Below are 17,794 nucleotides of genomic sequence, written 5' to 3'. Positions count from 1 at the left end.
ACTGTGTTATTATGTACACGTGAATTCTCAAATACGAGGTACTTTCTGTATCTCAGTTGGGTAGTTAAAAGGAGAGGAAATTAAATTACCTCCATTATTTTTTAACCATCTAACGATTCATCTTGAATTTGTATCCTGGGGTTTTCGCGTGTCGAACATGTATCTAATATATTAGTGTCGTTTCATTCCACTAGCATGTGTAAGGGGAGGGGAGGAGGCTGAATTCCCGTATTCCAAAGTAGGTATTTATTTTTTTGCAAGGTGTTTTAGGTAATAAGGGTGTTTTCATGATGTTGGTTTCCAACGAATTTTATTCGTTTTCGCAACAATGGATTGGAACAGTGAGTCCCGGATCCCGGGAACAGAAATATTGATTCCCGGGATTCCCGAGTTTCGTGAAAAATTTCATAAGATTTACTATAGTTTCTTATGCAATAAGGCAATAAAATCAAATACCCTATCAAAACTAACGTCGTCAAACTGGTGCAACCTGAAATAAATCATACAAAACTCAAAGTCAGTATAGTATTTCAACGTAAAAATCAACTTTTCATGTTAACTAGTAGGCATCCCAACGCTTTAAGACTGACTCATTTTAAGTCGTATTGAACTGATTATTTAGTATTTTATCGTTTCCTTCCGGTTCGTCTTGGTCTTACACAAAAAACCATTGAATGGCGAAATAACGAAATATAAACAATGGCGATATAAACTCCAAAAGGGTTGGGACTGATGTTATGTCAATGAGAACTAGATTCGAGACGCAGTTTATTTAAAAAATCGTATCGTGAAATGGCATAGCAAATATATTTTATTAAAAAAAATAGCGAATAGGTTTGTTCCCGCTCAAGTAAACAGTAAATGTGTAGTGTAAAAATATTTTGCCTAAAAAAGTCCGTCCAAAAATAGCAAATATTTTCCTCGTTCAATGCGTGCCCAACACTCAGTTTCAACACTCTCTTCAACAAACTGAAAGAATCAAACACCAGTTTTCAATTTAATGTAGCAAGAGCTGTAGTCGGTGATTTGAAAGTATTCTAGAAATCGAACATCAGCGGTGATTCAGCGGACTTGGGCAAAGTTTTACAAAAGGAAACAACATTTTTCAGCCTAAAGGAAAATTGTCAGCGGATCTGAGTGATTGTTTGACGACATGAAGACCCTTAATCCTCCTCTTCTGCAAATATATGCTACAAAAATCGATCACGAATTTTTGATGTTATATTGAATATGTTTTGTTTTTTAGTTTGTTTTTCTTGCGAATTGAGAAATATATGTTTAAAATCATGGCACATTTAAAAGATACATTATTGTCGTCATAAACTAAGAGGCGCAGCAAATTAGTCCCAAGTACTTAACCTTGTCAGACCAACTTAAAATAACCCCATTCATCCTGACAACGTGATTATTGTTTGGCTTGAGGAAAGAAGCCCTAGTCTGGGGAAAAATTATCATTTGAGTTTTAGAAGCATTGGGAGAGATTTTCCACTTCTGCAAGTAAGAAGAAAAAATATCTAAACATTTCTGCAATCGACTGCATATAACACGTAGACTTTTTCCTTTCACGGCAATTCTTGTGCCTTCGCAGAACAATGACTTTGTGCATCCTGGAGGCAAATCAGGAAGATCTAAATATGTTGTACAGGACTGGGCCCAAGACTGAACCTTGAGCCACACCTGTTCTAACAGGAAATCTATCAGATTTTGAATTCTGTTAGTCAACCTGCAGAGTTCGATCAGTAAGATAACTTTTCAATATTTTGATTAAGAAAATTGGAAAATTAAATGTTTGCAATTTTGCAATTTTAAAAAATATATCGAAGAACGCATGCATCCATAGATGCTCAAGCCAAAAAATTAATTATTTGAAAACGTCCATAGACGTCGCACTTTAATCACGTTATTATTATTATTATTATTATTGTTATTATATTCTTACTTGTATTGCTTGTAGCTTCTTCTATTTCCTTTCAGCCTTTCGGATCGCCGTAATGCCAGCGAGGATTGGGCCATGTTTTCCGGTAGGACGTCCGAGCGTCTCTTATTCGTGGCTGATTCCACCAACTCGCCATCGAAACCAGGGAAGTCATCCTCGGAACTCTCTTCCGAAACCGCTCGACCTCGTTTCAATACTCCTCTGCTCGGCATCGTCACGTTTTGGCGAATATCAATTTGCTTCTGCGGCCTTAACTGCTTTCGGTGTGCTCGCACCACCACATTTCCAACAATGATCTGAAAAATTGTAGAACATTGTCTTGAACATTTTGCTGGTATGCATCTTGAAATTTTTATGCGGATAATGATTTTTATACCAGATGGTATCCCCCGACTTCAGATTAGTTTAAAACTTTCAAAACTTTTTAATTTTAAATAATATTCGCTGCCTTTTTGAAATAAAATTAAAAAAAAATGAAAACAATGCTTCGAAGTTTTTTGTTCAAAATTAATACAATAGCGTTTTATCTCTTAATTCTCTTTTGAAGAATCACACAATAGCCCTTTGACTTCTGTGTCTCACATTGAAGATTCACACAACAGCCTTTTAATTTCTCTTTATTCCTACACAATAGCTTTTTAACTTTTCTTTGTTTTTCAAACAATTGGAACAATGACCCTTTTAAATTCTATTTGTTCTTTTGCCAACTCACACAATAATTTTTTTTGCACACGAAAACGTGTTAATTCTCTTAAATTTTCTCATTAACTACTTAAAACACTTTTCTACGAAATACTTTTTTCCTTAAATTAGACCTTCGTCCACTTGAAATTTTAACCCTATTTTTCCTTCTTTACTGTATCACTCGCAACACTTCCAAACCTTTCCAAAAATTTTCAAAGCGGTTGATAGTTGCTAATGGAGCTAGATTGATTATATTGAAGGAGAAGTTAAAACTTTAGTTCCTCTTAGAGGTGAAACAGAAGTTTTGAAACTTTTAGTGCTCAATTGAAGGAACAAATTTATTCCTCTGTTTGGATGGCCATGGTCGCATGCTTTATAGACTGTTCCGAAAATTATAAATACATCTTCTTTTTCGAATAAAACAAAAAATACAGGATTTTTCGGGTTATTTTATTCTGAAATATAGATAATAAGTGTTTTCTTTCCAGTTTCAATTCAAGTTGGGATTATTTTTCGAAGGATACGCGAGTTCTCTAACTTTTCTCTTAACACTACTCATAAGCTTTTGCACAGTGTGTTCTCCGACAATTTTACCACTTTGAGCCAATCTTTTTTAAATTTTTCAACATTGTCCGCTGGTTTGACATATTTCCTCAGCTTTGCCTTGGTCAAAGCACAAAAAGTTTCAATAGGGCGAATTTCAGGGCAGTTTGGAGGATTCATCTCCTTTGGGACACATGTGACATTATTTGTTTTATACCACCCTAGTGCATCCTTAGAGCAATGGCAGGAAGCAAGATCGGGCCAAAAGATTGGAGAATTGTTATGCTGCTTAACCATGGGTAACAACCTTTTCTGCAAACACTCTTTCACGTAAATTTGACCATTCATTGTGTCATTCGTAATGAATGGACGAGATATTTTCCCACATTCACAAATGGCCTGCCAAACCATTACCTTTTTGCCGAATTTTTCGGTGTAAATGGCTTTCACTGGTCCAGGGACATTCTTTCCCTTCGGTGATGTATAAAATTGCGGTCCTGGCAGAGTCTTATAGTCCAGTTTTATGTAGGTTTCGTCATACATGATATCACACCCCATTTTTTTGGTCAGAAGTTTGTCATAAAGCTTCCGAGCTCTCGGTTTCACAGATTCAGCTTGTTTTGGATTTTGTTTTGGCTGCTTCTGCTCCCGAAGGGTCTGCAGACCCATTCCTCCACCTGGCACGCATAACGTTATTCGCCGAGGTTCCAAGCTTTCTCGCCACATCTCGTACTGATACTGAAGGATGCCGCTTGTAGAATCCCTAACCTTTTTGTCCATTGTGGGATCAACAGGCCCGGGTTTTCTACCACGTCTTGGGGCATCAGTAAATGTGCACTCTTCACAATACTTCCGCAATTCGGTTAGAACTGCTCCGACACTTATACCTTCTTCTCTGGCAATTTTTTTTATAGAAAGACCACTCACGGTGCCCCATTTGTGCACAATTCGCTTTCTTTGCTCGGGAGAAAGGCCGCGCATTTTCAAAATTTCGCACTAAATGTTAGAAAAAATGACAGCATCTGTTTCTTTTGGATGTAAACAACAGGACGCAGCCAACGTTTGGTTGAATACTGCACATTATTTGAAATGACGGTTGATCGTAAGTATATTTATAATTATCGGAACGGACTATAATTCCAAATTAAAGAAAGTTTTTTCCTAATATTTTGAGAATTAATAATATTATTGGAGACAATAGTTATCAAACTGTCTCTGAATTTTGACAATTACTTTGAAAATATTCTTCACCGATCGAAGGTTGTGAGGCGGATTTAGAACTGATAGGCCAATTTTTAGGAAAGTTGGAGCGAGAGAAAATAATTACTCCCATTCAAAATACTGAATGGACTACTCCAGTGATTTTCAGCAAAGAAAAACGATGAAGATAGACTTGTAATTTATTGCAAGGTTTCTATTGATAACTCATCCTTGACATACTGTATTTTCCACTAAAAAATTCGGAAACACGCAGTTACTCCACTTGTTCAATTTTTGAGCACTTTAGCACGAAAATTTGTGAGAACATTTAAGCGGAAATATTTTCCCGGCAAATAACCGTGAAGATTGAAGGAGACAAAACGAGAGGAAACAGAGAAGCACACCTAAATGAAATGTACAGTTGGAGAGAGATAATCAAGAAAAGAAAAAAAAGGTAGAAGAATGGATAAGAAGAAGGAGCTAAATAAAATGATAGGAAAAAAAAACAAAAAGGAAAAGAGAGCCGCGAGAGAATCAATAAATATTAGAGAGAATGTGAGAGGAAAAAAAAAACATAGAAAGAATATAAAACAGAGAGGTAAAAATAAAAGATAAATTTAGAATGAAAATTATATAAGAAAGAAAGTAGTTAAAGAGAAAATATATTTCAGAAAATAAAACAACAAGATGAAAAAAGGGGTTGAAAAATTCAAATTTACAGAAAAAGGAGGGCGGGTTGATTAGATAGGGATTATTAATTTACAAGTACTGAGTACTGTCTCTCAATACTTCCCCTAGTTTCAAAAATTTGTACCGCCAACTACTGGATGATAGATTACATCAGCCATTGCCAGCCCGGCGTGCAATACCATCGAAGCATTGACGTTAGCACAGATACAGCCATCAATCACCCTTTCCTCTTTATATCTTAAAGTGGTTGTACGAATTCCAAATCGTACGCGGAAAGCACGTGCCGTAAAACTAGTGAATCTTTCGCCGCGCAATACCTGTAGTTTTAGGCCCGAAATCGTTTGATTAACGAAAACAGCCTACTGCCACCAGATCAGAGATTAGTTGGTGTTGTTATTTTCAAGACCTGCTCCGTGAGTTTTTAGAGGTTCAGGTTCGGTTTGGTTACTTGCCATCAGTTCGCAGTTGCGATGATAGTTTGTGTCGTAATTACAATTACCGGCAATTTGCGGCGACACCGAGAGCCACGTTAGCCTAGTGTGCGAGAGAGTGTGAAGTGACCGAAAGTTGCACCGCCTGTGAATATCGCTGGCAAGTGTGAACTCGGGTGATCCCGGCAACGAGTGCAGTATTTTTCCGATCGAAACAGTTTGATTGGAAACGGAATTTGCTGATTGGAGTTGCGTTGCGAGCTGATAACGTTTGACAGGGAGGATCATCGTCACCGAGCGACCCTAAACTAGTGGTGAGTAGTAGTGAGAATGTTCTCCGTTCGTTTGAATTCACTATTGACAGTGTTGCTGGTTTTATGGATTTTTCTATAGATGTAATTTCAAAGATCGTGTTACAAATTGAACATTTTTCTTGAAATACTGACATCATTATGCGAGAGCAATGGAATGGTGAGAGAGCGAGAACGAGGATCAACTGGTATGGTATGGTAGGTATGTGTATAGGGCTCGACCAGTTCAGTGCGGTACTGATGGGAGAGGATCTCGAAAAAAAAAAACAGGCTGATATGATCGTAGTTTGCCTGCATGTTGCTGCCTTACAGAATGGCACGATCGGATTAAATATGAAAAGAGAAATTTCCTTAAATCAGTTATTGTCAATTCGATCACGGCTCAGTAAGGTTCGAGGGTCCGCCGCTTGAATTTAGTTGATCGTTGTATGCATATTTTAGAAGTTGTGTGTTTTTTTTTGTTTCGTCTGGTGATTGTGGTCAAGTGATCGATCGCTGATCAGTTCAAGGAAGACCTGCAGTTAGGCTCACAGGTAAATTGGAGGCGATATTTAACAACATCAACAAGAAAAGTGGGAGCTAAGTCTGGTGTGGAGTGTGACCAAATTTGTTAGGTAAGCATTGGGGGGAACAATGCGCGGAATGTTGGATTTCGTAAATGCTTTCGATTGCGAAACGTGATTTGGGGGTCAGCATTTTTGTTGTTGTGGTTTATTGAGGCTATTCACGAGCGCACTACCTGCGAGTTTGTTATGAATCGTTCTGAGCAACTTTGCGTGGAGCGATTGTTCTGTAAGGTACTAGCAGTGACTGATTATTTGGTTTGTGGTATTGTTTAAAAGGGATTTTTATTTTGTGATTAATGGTTTCATGAATACCATTATTAAGAATTAATCAAAAAGTGAATGTTGTTTTTTGCCAGGATGTGTAGGCCTCAATTAAAAATGATATTACTGCAGTTTTTTTAATTAGTTCTCATGTTAATACAAAGTTATCAGCAATTGTAACGGATTGAAAAGAGGCTGAATCCAATATGCATGAAATTGATGAGTGTGAAGTGTGTGCAACGTCTGCTGTCAATCATCACTTATTGATACTAAGATGGCAACAACAACCCAACAGACGGCAGAGTCCAATAAATGTGAGATTAGGAAACGAGTAACAGTAGAAAATGGATTATTATTCGGAGTTTTCATCTAATATTCTTTACATCTTCAATGGTTGTGCCATTTGCATAGCTGTTATTTGGAACATTTGCATACCTGCCTTTGAAAAAATCGGTCTTCCAGAAAACAAATAGCATTTGTATGCTTCGACTCTGTGCTAGTGGGTAGTCAATACTTGGAGGTCGGATTTGCTTAGGTTAAAGGTTATATACTTTTCTTGAAAAAGAAAAGGAAACTTCCAATTTTGAAATTTATTTGCTCGTTGTACATAATAAACCAGTTATACAACAGATAAGTTCTCGTCTCCTGAGACCTGATTAAGTTATGCAAGAAATTTTATTTCGTAACAAAACTTTTTATTGGAAAGTATTTTAACTTCACTTTACCAAGCAAAGTGAAAAGCATATTTTTTTACTGTGAAAATCTGATTGAGAAAAACATTAATATTTCCCCAGTCTAGGGTTTAAGACGATTTAAAATAGCACTCGCTTGTTTTTGGAGATCTACGTCACAGCCCAAGATCACGTGTTGTTTCATTCTTTTTTACTATTCAGACTTCTTCTTCTTCTTCCTCACCTGTGTAAATCTCATTGGTGTTATTTCGGTAGTTTTTTTTCAAGATTCTATCGGAAATTTTGTCCCGTTGCGATTACCGTTGCGTATTGAAATATACCGCATTTGTGAAAAAGGTTTTGTTTACATATTTTTCGCTGCCAATACAAATATAAGCCTACTTCTGTCCTACCTGTAAAGCTTGATTTATTTAGAATCCGGAAACAACAAACAAGTTGAATCTCAGTGAAAATGTAGGGGAACTGCTCCATTATTCATCTCAGCCCGTATATTCATCTCATTCAACATGTAAACACAATTGAAAACAGAAAAAACGCATATTTTCTTCTTAAACCAATCTGATAATCTATGGAATGGATTCTTCTTAGTACACTTTAGATTCCTCATGAAGTATAATCCTCAAAAACTCACTTAAAGGCACTAAATTTGATATTATAGTCGGGCATTCGCACTCGGAAACTCATTTAATTCAATCATCTACCTCAGAAAACAAAATCCTCGCATCTTTCAACACGGCTACAACGGGACTCGTTCAGCAGCCAACCAAAGTTTTTTTTCATCACTAGCGGACCACTTTTTATTTTAATCACTAAACAAAATCACTCACTACACTAAGAATACTTCAATCTTTGAAATGTTCACCTCAAATTTCCTAAAACAAGCTTGAATTAGCAGAAATATATGAGATGAATTTCTACAATTCCTTAATTTCAACTGTATAGATTCACATCTGTTTTCACTGCGTTGAAGACAATCAAGGGTTGCCAAATCGGTTTCTGTTAATACGAAAAAATCATACTGAAAATGTTGAATTATTCCGACATAATTGATATAAATCTACAATACTGTAGTGGTTACCTAGGTTACCTATTTTGCACGTAAACAACTGCAACGTAAATCTAGGTAACTACTACGACGGGCTGCGGCTACGTTCATTCATTATAATGTGATTCATTCATGATTAACAGTGTGATGAATATGGGGGCATCGTGAGATGAATAATTGAGCAGTGATTCAAGTTTTGAGATAGAAAGGGAAGCGTTGTGAAAAATGGTTTGTTTTACAAAATTCAGGATAAATCTAGCTAATTTTACTAAACATACAATGCTAAACGATTCCATAAGAGTACGTAAGCATATTTAGTTTATTTGTTCAATGATTTCGTGAAAATTTGGTGTTAAATCCGTGCATTCTTCGTGACAATCGGCTTAATGAGATGAATAATGGAGCAGTACCCCTATACCTCCTTGGACTTCGCACTTTAAACGTGCGATTGACAAGAGGAACTGTCAAAATCAAATTTGTATATTTGATTTGTTTACTGACGTTTGTACAGTTAATGTTTCTTGGGACCAGGTCAACATATTTTCGGTCCAATCACAATGACACGATTAAACAATAGATTGCCTTTTGAGCTCCAGCTTACTGCCTCACCGTTTTGCATAGAACGTAACCACTAACAGACCGGCGATTGTTTGGATCATTCCCCTAATCTGCATCGCTGTTGCCGTGAAAATTCGCGTCTTGATTCTGTCTGTACGTGAGTTGCTCGAGAGTCTCGAGTAACAAAAACTTCTTGTTTCGCTGCATTACATACTCTATATCCTTTGTAGTATTCCGCATACCTAGCCAGAACGCATGGAATGGATTTTGCGTTCAATTTCATTCTTTTGGTCTCGGCAACATTCGCCATTATCTTGGATTCGAACACTCGAAGATGGAATAGAATCTCCAAAAGTGTTGCAGATTTTCCCTTGGTTGATGCTCTATTAACCAGATACACCGCTGTGGATGCCGCTTTCGCCCAAAAACTTTTGACCTGTACAAGACTATATTACAAACATATCGCTATATGTTTAATTAGATCCTAAAATTTTACACGGTTTTCTGTTTTTTGTATATCAGCTGAAAGAGTGCAACTTTCTGAGCAAAACGTGATTTAAAAAAATGTATATCGTTGTCCTCCGATTTTTAAATGAAAAATAAAAAACTGCTCTGACCTAACTGACTAACCCAATTGTACGATTAATTCTTTCCGAGAACCCATTTAGCTGTGGATTATACGGTACCGTCCTCTCGTGCCATATTCCACTCTTCTTCGGGAAAGACTAGAATTTCTCGGCAACATACTCCGTCCCGTTGTCAGTTCTCAGGCATTTGATTCTTCTTCCTGATTAATTTTCCACATAGGCCTCGAATTCCTCGAAAGGACAGAATCCATTCGCCTGAGACTTTGAAACATACGCCAACGTCATGTTTGTCGTGTTATCGATGAAGGTGATCCAATATCTGCTTCCACTTAACGACGTCTATCTCATTGGCCCGCACAGGATGAATCAACTCTTGAATTTCTTCAGCTCGTACTCCGCTCGGTCTGAACGGAAGTTTTCGATGTCTACCGTCTGGTTTCAAACAGGTAGACTTTTTTCTTAGAAGCCCAATTTTATGATACCTGCCGCCTTTCTGGAACGCCGTCTTCAAACTCTTCCAGGCTGCAGTCTCTATTTCCGCTTTCTGTATCAAACAGTAATGGTACGGTTCGATGCTGAGGTAAGTTGCCAGGACTCACTCTGAAAGATCCGCATTCACTTCGGTGTCTTCGGAAGGATCTACAGCACGTCATGTGCCTCCACGGATTATCACCATTCAGCTCGATTTCGGCTTCCTTTCAATATTCCAATCTCAGTGTTTCCGTTTCCTGTTGGACTCTTTACTTCGTTACGTCCTTTGAAATGTCTGGTCTGCTTTCCGTTTCCACTTTCGGAGCGCCTACCGTTTCTGCCCTCGGATTTGCCTCATTGGAACATTTCTTCTTCTAATTTGAAAATATGAAATATATTGTTCAGCCGTTAATATGGATGTTAATATGGACTTCTGGGCCCATAACCTGATAGTAGAGTAAAAAGCAAAAATCGAGGCATGCTTCTAAATCGGGAGCACAAAAACTGGTATTCCGGGGTGAGTACGACGCCTTCGAGTGTCATTTTATTTGAGAATGAGGGAAAGGTTACTAGATTTTTCTCTGAATGTTGTCGGAAATTTACTCCGAACAATCCACAAGTGCTTCAGTATCCAGGTCTACAGTCTGGGTGAATTCTCGATGGGGCTCGCATTCACTGTGACCCTAATATTCTTCTCTCTTTGAGGTCTATTGATATTCTGCCAGTCTCTCTCCCAACGTATTGTCCATTCTTCAATTCTGTTGAGATTTTTTTCGGAATAACGAAAGACCATGGAACAACTAATAGCGAATCTCTATCTTCCATGTCTGTTACTCGATCTACTAGTGTTCAGTTCTGCTGCACTAGCAAAGGTTCTTAACCTTTTTTTTGTTCGCATACCCCTTGGCGATATTTTCCAAATCAATTGTACTCCCTGGCTTGGAATGTTCCCGCAGAGTGGGAGAGAGTGGTGGTAGTGGTAGTCTAGCTCAGGTTTCAAATTGAACTGTGATTTGTTTGATTGCTACAGTCATGTTTTAAGAGCAAGTTTGAATAACAAATAAAGTATTTAAAAAAAATTGCTTTGTCCGCCATTACTGATATTTCTTCGCGTAACCCCTGAAGGCTCTCGCGTCCCCCTAGGGGTACGCGGACCCCAGGTTGAGAACCGCTGTGCTAGTGCTAAGTTCATTATCTTCCAGATGCACACTTTCTCGCATTACCGACACGAGATTCGAACCTATACCTGATCGCGAACGTAATCTTTCAACACGATGTTCCGGCCGTTGATCAAGTCCCACCATCTGCTGCAGTTTTCATCAGCTCCGTTGAAAACCCATCGATGATTGTGCTTCGTGTAGTTTGCAATCAAACCGCCTCCAAAATTGGGGCTGAACGGAAAAACTTTAGTAGATAAGTTGGTGGCATTTCAGATTTCTTACGTTCGTGAGCGGATGCTGAGTGCACATAGTTGGCCCGAAGTCTCCAGGCACTCCAGAAAAATGGTGATCATGCAAGGTTGATCAAGCTGATATTGGTCTTGCAGAATAAGAGACTTATGCACCTCGTTGAAGACTGGCTCATTGTCGGCCAACGTTGGAATTTGTGTGCCGTTGATCTCAACAAATAACATTTCTTGTTGCAAAATTGAACTACGTTGCGCAGTCCGAATTCCAAGCAAAATTTACAGCCTACACAGTTTCCGGTAATGATTTTTGAGGCAATCTGACCCCCGGATGATTTTCCAACAAATACTCTATTAAAAACAGGCTGTTTTCAGCTGCACCGACATTCAATCGCTTCGCATTCAGTCGAAGATCCACTTTCTTTTTCGCTGGTGGCTATTTTTCTTCTCGGGTTTTTCAACGCCTGACTTCGCATGCGAGTCCATTTTTCTGCAAAAAGTAGTAACAATAAATATTATCGTGCACTCCAAATACGAATATTCACAAATAAATACCTGTAACGACACGAAAGCAGGTTTCGTCCCGACTTTTTGTTTTGTTTGTTTTGCGTTTTGACGTTTCTGCACACACTTCTTCCTATATATTTTCGAGTCTATTGCCTTGTTTGGGACGAGAATCTTGGTTTTCTGTCCACCAAGTTGCCAATTCAGGAACTTTCTGGCAACTTTAGCAGCGAAAACGGACTTGAATTTGCTGGTCTCGTGAAATTTCAGTCCTGGGAGCTGTCCAGAACCCTTAGTACTTGACCATGCCGCATTTTTGATGTGAGTGTGTTTTTCTCGGTTTTGAAACAAAACTGGTCAACGTTTCAATTTCCTATACGCCTACTGTGACAGTTGGTATGAAATCAACAATGATTCCGGAGTTAACAGCTATTATTTTCTTATCTTCTTTAGGAAGGTGAACAGATGATTGCCGTGCTGCCAGTACGCTGTTTCGATTGTTCGTCAAAACGCGCAGAAACAAATTACAATTTGTTTTAAGCATTGCAAGAATTTTTGTTTGAACCTGCGCATGAACTTTTTCAGATCAACCAGCAAACTGGGTGTGAAAAACAACTTTCCGAGGCGCATTTTTGCGTAGGAACTCGCTTAAAAAAGACCCCGTTCCGAACAAACAAGTTTGTTGTTGCCTACTTCTGTTGTAGTTAGGTATATGCGCTTGTTTTTGCTCGTTGGTGTTATTTTTGTTTTTTAATTACGCTACGACTTAGTTTCCTAGGCGTTTGTTTTTCAGTTCGTGGTTTTGTTTTTAAGCCGGTCTGTTTTCATGTTTTGCAGCGCTGAACTTACTTCTGTTGTTACGCGCACTGTAAACATTTGGCCTGATCGTCTAAATAAGGCCTTGATGAATTCTACACAAAATTTTACCATTCAATGACAGATTAGAGCAGATTTTCGACTATATCAGCTTCTTTATGCTCGATCAGACGATCAATGCCCTCGATCGTGCCACATAAACTGCTGACGCATAAGCGGCTATTTTGGATCAGAATCGTGCCATCGAAAGAGTTTGACCCGGATGTCAATTTGCAAGTAGAGCAGTTGTAGCTGCATTATCAAAAGTCATAAATTGACGTGCCTTTTTGTTGGAGTCTGCTCGATGAGCAGACGAAAAAAAGTCAGAACTGATAAGACAACTTTCTTTGAACCAAACAGTTCCTAACCGCTTCCAAGTAGTCTCGATCGGATTCTGCTTTTTTCGGTAGCAAATTCCTGAACGATGATTCGTGAACAATGATCGCCTCGCCTGTTGTGTCATGTTCTACTATCAAAAGTGGTTGCCTGTGTTTTCCGGTTATCATTTAGGTTATGTATTGACTCCCCATTACCTAACTAATCTCGAGTATTCTTTACTTCACATAAAATAATCAAAAACAGGCAGCGTTCTTGTAATAATTGCCAGCATGGTCAACCATTTTGTTTACTAAACATGAAGAACGTGTTACCATGGCTTCTCGGTAATCGATCGGCAGGATCTCCCAGGGCAAGTAAGCAGATAGCATGCCTTGTTCAGCTGACCGAAAGGTCAAACCCCTTCCGACTGCAATGCTGATGCATACCCATTGCCAGATTAAATCAGCCGAGCTCGACTGACTGTGACTGACGTAAGTTTGTTTTTGTTTCTTCCTTCTCGACAGAGCGAATCATGGATCCCCCGCTATCGGTGGAGTCGTCATCGGCGCAAGTGGAACTGTTTACCAGCAATGCGTTCGCTACGCCACGATTGAGGCCAGACGTAGAAGATGAGAAGCTTGTTTTGAAGGGAAAACGATTGGGACGGGGCGTGGTGCAGTCCGGACTTACGCACGAGTGTGGCGTGTTTGGGGCTATTGCAACCGGTGATTGGCCGGCACAGATCGACATACCCCAAGTGATCTGTCTCGGTTTGGTGGCTCTGCAGCATCGGGGCCAGGAATCGGCTGGCATCGTAACCAGCGAAGGTATCAGCGCCAAGAACTTCAATGTTCACAAGGGGATGGGAATGATCAACAATATCTTCACCGACGATTCGATGAAGAAGTTGAAGGGTAATTTGGGGATTGGTCACACGAGATACTCAACGTCTGCAGCGTCCGAGGAGGTAAACTGTCAGCCTTTTGTGGTCCATACCGCACATGGGGTTCTGGCTGTCGCACACAATGGCGAGCTGGTCAATTGCGAAAGCCTCCGGAAGGATGTGCTCTCGCGAGGTGTTGGTCTGTCGACGCACAGCGACTCAGAGCTGATCACGCAGGCCCTCTGTCTGAATCCTCCAGAGGGCGAGGATGATGGTCCGGATTGGCCAGCTCGTATTAAGCATCTGATGCAATTGGCTCCGCTTTCCTACTCGTTGGTTATCATGCTAAAGGATAAGATCTACGGAGTTAGAGATCCGTACGGAAACCGACCGTTGTGCATTGGAAAGATCGTCCCGCTGACTGTGAGCGCATACCGAACTGGTGAGTTATGACAGCTCAATCTATGTTAATGTTCTAACCATGTTTTTTCCGGCAGAAAAAGTAGAGAAGCTACCAGCCGAAGGCTGGGTTATATCGAGTGAGAGCTGCGGATTTCTTTCCATAGGAGCTCGTTACGTTCGTGAGGTGCAACCGGGGGAGATTGTAGAGCTAACGCGGCACGGTATCAAAACCATCGATGTGGTGGAATGTCCGGAAGACCGCAAGCACGCCTTCTGTATCTTTGAGTACGTTTACTTCGCCCGGTCGGACTCCATATTCGAGGGCCAGATGGTGTACTCTGTACGATTGCAATGTGGCAGACAGCTGGCGCGGGAAGCTTATGTGGACGCCGACATTGTGAGTTCGGTTCCCGAGTCGGGAACGGCAGCTGCTCACGGTTACGCCAGAGAGGTAGCATCTCTAATACCTCGGTGGAAGAACTAGTTTTTAAATTTCTTTATTTGTTTTTTTAGACGGGACTTCATTTCGCGGAGGTACTCTGCAAGAATCGCTACGTGGGTCGCACCTTTATACAACCGTCAACGCGCCTTCGTCAGCTGGGAGTGGCGAAAAAATTCGGTGCTCTCTCGGAGAACGTCTCCGGTAAGCGGTTGGTGCTGATCGACGATTCGATCGTACGCGGAAACACCATTGGGCCGATTATCAAATTGCTTCGAGATGCAGGAGCCGTTGAGGTTCACATTCGCATCGCCAGCCCGCCGCTGCTGTATCCGTGCTACATGGGCATCAATATTCCGACCCGGGAGGAACTGATCGGGAACAAGTTGAGCCCGGAAGATCTAGCTAAGTACGTCGGAGCGGACAGTCTGGCGTATCTGAGCGTGGACGGGCTCCGGAAGGCGGTCCAGCTGAACATGGTCAAGAGCAGCCCGCAAAAGGTGGGACACTGTACGGCTTGCCTGACCGGTGACTATCCGGGCGGGCTACCGGAGGATCTGGAGTGGTGAGGCGTACTAGCGTTAAGGGTAGTTTTTATCGATTATTATATTTTAATTTCAACAGAGAACAGAATAAAATTTGAAAATCATGGAAATGGAAGTTTTAGTCAAATTGGTTTTCGAAATCTAGTTTGCCAGACTAGCAACTCAGTGATTATATTTTTTTTCGCAAGCCTATTATTTATTTATTAGGAGTGAAAACATTATCGCAATATCAGCTTGTTGAGAAAATCTCCTGACTTTTTTTTTATTTTAATGCCTCCACGTGTATTGAAACCTTCATCAGAAGAGAGTAAACAAACATTAGTTATCGATGTAAAACTTGTCGCTATTAACGCTGCTGAAACTGTACCACACTGTACTTCAGCTAACGGAGACTTAATCGATGAGGTCAGATATAATGCTTATAGGGAATGTTTGTTGTTCAGTTCTCTTCACCACAAGCGGAAATCACATGAAAAGAGGTTAGAATTTCAGACGAATCTGAGCACTAACAATCGAGCATAACCTTGCCAAAAGGTTTAAAAAATCGTGAAAATTTAATCGACCATCTTTGATTTGAATGAAACTGCGCGAGTATTTGACTTAGTAAATTGCCATCACCGGAAGGCTTACCATTGGCTACTTAATCTTCCCTGTACCAAATCATGTTTTAAGATAAAAATTCAATCAATCTCCCACTTTATTTAGCTTTAGGCCTAACTTCGCTGGATCCTCTGATTGAACAAGGATTTGATCCGTAGAAGGCTTTCTGTGCAGATGAAAATTCGCATGGAAGACTATTACAGATATATATATATTCAATCTTTTCAGAAAATGCTAAGTAACTGCAAAACACTGGGTATCTGTTTTCCCTGTTAGGAGCGGCTAAGAACTGCGTTCGATTCGCGACTCTTCCTACGGTATCTCCAAGATGACAGTCCTATCAGCAGGGTAGAGACCTTAGGCCAAGAACCTACTGTACCCGACTATACCAAAAATTGGAACATGGTAGCAGATCAAGAGTATTGAGTCATTAAAAACAGCTGTGATCGTGTACAGGATAGAAAAGAGCAGATTTTTCAGGTGAAATCGGAACACAATACAAAGTACAAGAAGCTGTATTCAAATCGGGGTCCATCGCAAAATGGAAGAACTTCTTGCAATTGGTCTATGCCCAGAGAATGATCTGTCACCTACTGCCGTTGAGGGGTAGCCGGTTATACGGGAACATCTGAAATCTGCAGAGCACGTGATCAGGTTTGTCGTTCGTGTGAGAAGTGAATACACACATTTCGAAGCGGTATGCCGAAAGCGTACCTCCGAATCAGCTTTCGCTTCCGGAATAATGAGAACCAAGATGTGTTTAATTGAAAACGATGACAGTAGTGAGCCCCTTCAGATAAATAACGCCGGTTATGAATCTTCAGAAGATTCCGCGATTCGAAGGTGTACTAATGAATTTCTCTTAAGTTATTAGTTGACTCATATTGATGTTAATAATCAGAAGGCCTGGACACTTCTGAAGTAGCAACGTATCGAGGTTACCACTATGATAAAAGGATCATAGCGGTACAGGGATTATCAAAGGTTACGGCAGTGACGTGCCGCTAAAGGTTCTGGGTACTTTCGACGCTGAAACATCAGTCGGCACACAAACGATTCGTCGTAGAAGGCAGCCAGCGCTGTCTTCTAAGCAAAAGACCATCGCACGGTGACGTCACGCATCACATTGCACACTGAGAAAAATGAACCGAAATTCCCACTAATTAGAAGCCGCTGGGCTGGCCACCTGAAATAGAGCATTTCTTATGTAAAATTGGTCAATAAATCGATTGGTGGTATTTTCATTCTGTGCGTGGAACGGAAAAGGGTCTATATTTCCAAAAATATGCAAAAACAGGATGAAAAGAGGCAAAATAGACCATTTTCCGTGCTCTACCCAAAATAAAACCATCACCAATCGATTTGTTGACCAATGTTACATACGAAATGCTATATTTCGGGTTGCCAGTCTAACGGCGATTATATAGTGGGAAAACCGGAACCCACATTTCCACTAAATAATCGCCTAATCGCCGCGGACTAACAATATTAAATATACCATTTCTTATGTAAAGTTGGTTAAAAAATCGATTGATGATGGTTTCATTTTGGGAAGGGCACGGGAAATGGTCTATTTTGTCCCTTTTCACCCTATTTTTGCTCTTTTTTGGAAATATAGACCCTTTCCCGTGCCCTGCACAGAATGAAAATATCACCAATCGATTTATCGACCAATTTTACATAAGAAATGCTATATTTCAGGTTGCCAGCCCAGCGGCTTCTAATAAGTGGGAATTTGGGTTCATTTTTTTCTCAGTGTGCATTGGGTGATGCAGTTTAGTTTTTAATTATAGCAGATCATTTCAATTGAGACCGAAAGGCCCTTTAAATGTGCGTTAGGTGCCAGTACACCAAGAACAATTATAAAT

At 40.1% G+C, this 17,794-nt stretch overlaps 1 protein-coding gene across 3 annotated transcripts; it reads left to right on the top strand.

The window, feature by feature from the left end:
* The first annotated feature begins 5,280 nt into the window (after positions 1 to 5,280).
* Positions 5,281 to 15,436, top strand: LOC129733989 (amidophosphoribosyltransferase-like). Of its 3 annotated transcripts, none has more exons than XM_055695650.1 (4): positions 5,281 to 5,798; positions 13,582 to 14,382; positions 14,438 to 14,793; positions 14,856 to 15,436. In XM_055695650.1, the coding sequence occupies exons 2-4, from the start codon at positions 13,590 to 13,592 to the stop codon at positions 15,348 to 15,350; spliced, it is 1,644 nt and encodes a 547-aa protein (XP_055551625.1). In that variant the 5' UTR covers positions 5,281 to 5,798; positions 13,582 to 13,589; the 3' UTR covers positions 15,351 to 15,436. The 3 variants fall into 3 exon arrangements, with proteins under 3 accessions (XP_055551625.1, XP_055551624.1, XP_055551623.1); XM_055695649.1 differs by lacking the exon at positions 5,281 to 5,798 and adding an exon at positions 6,093 to 6,328; XM_055695648.1 differs by lacking the exon at positions 5,281 to 5,798 and adding an exon at positions 6,093 to 6,409.
* Positions 15,437 to 17,794: the final 2,358 nt, after the last annotated feature.

This window comes from Wyeomyia smithii, chromosome 1 (assembly GCF_029784165.1).
Source record: "Wyeomyia smithii strain HCP4-BCI-WySm-NY-G18 chromosome 1, ASM2978416v1, whole genome shotgun sequence".
In the NCBI taxonomy this organism is placed as follows: domain Eukaryota; kingdom Metazoa; phylum Arthropoda; class Insecta; order Diptera; family Culicidae; genus Wyeomyia; species Wyeomyia smithii.
Note: the sequence above shows the minus strand (reverse complement) of the source record. Positions and strands in the feature narration are given on the sequence as shown.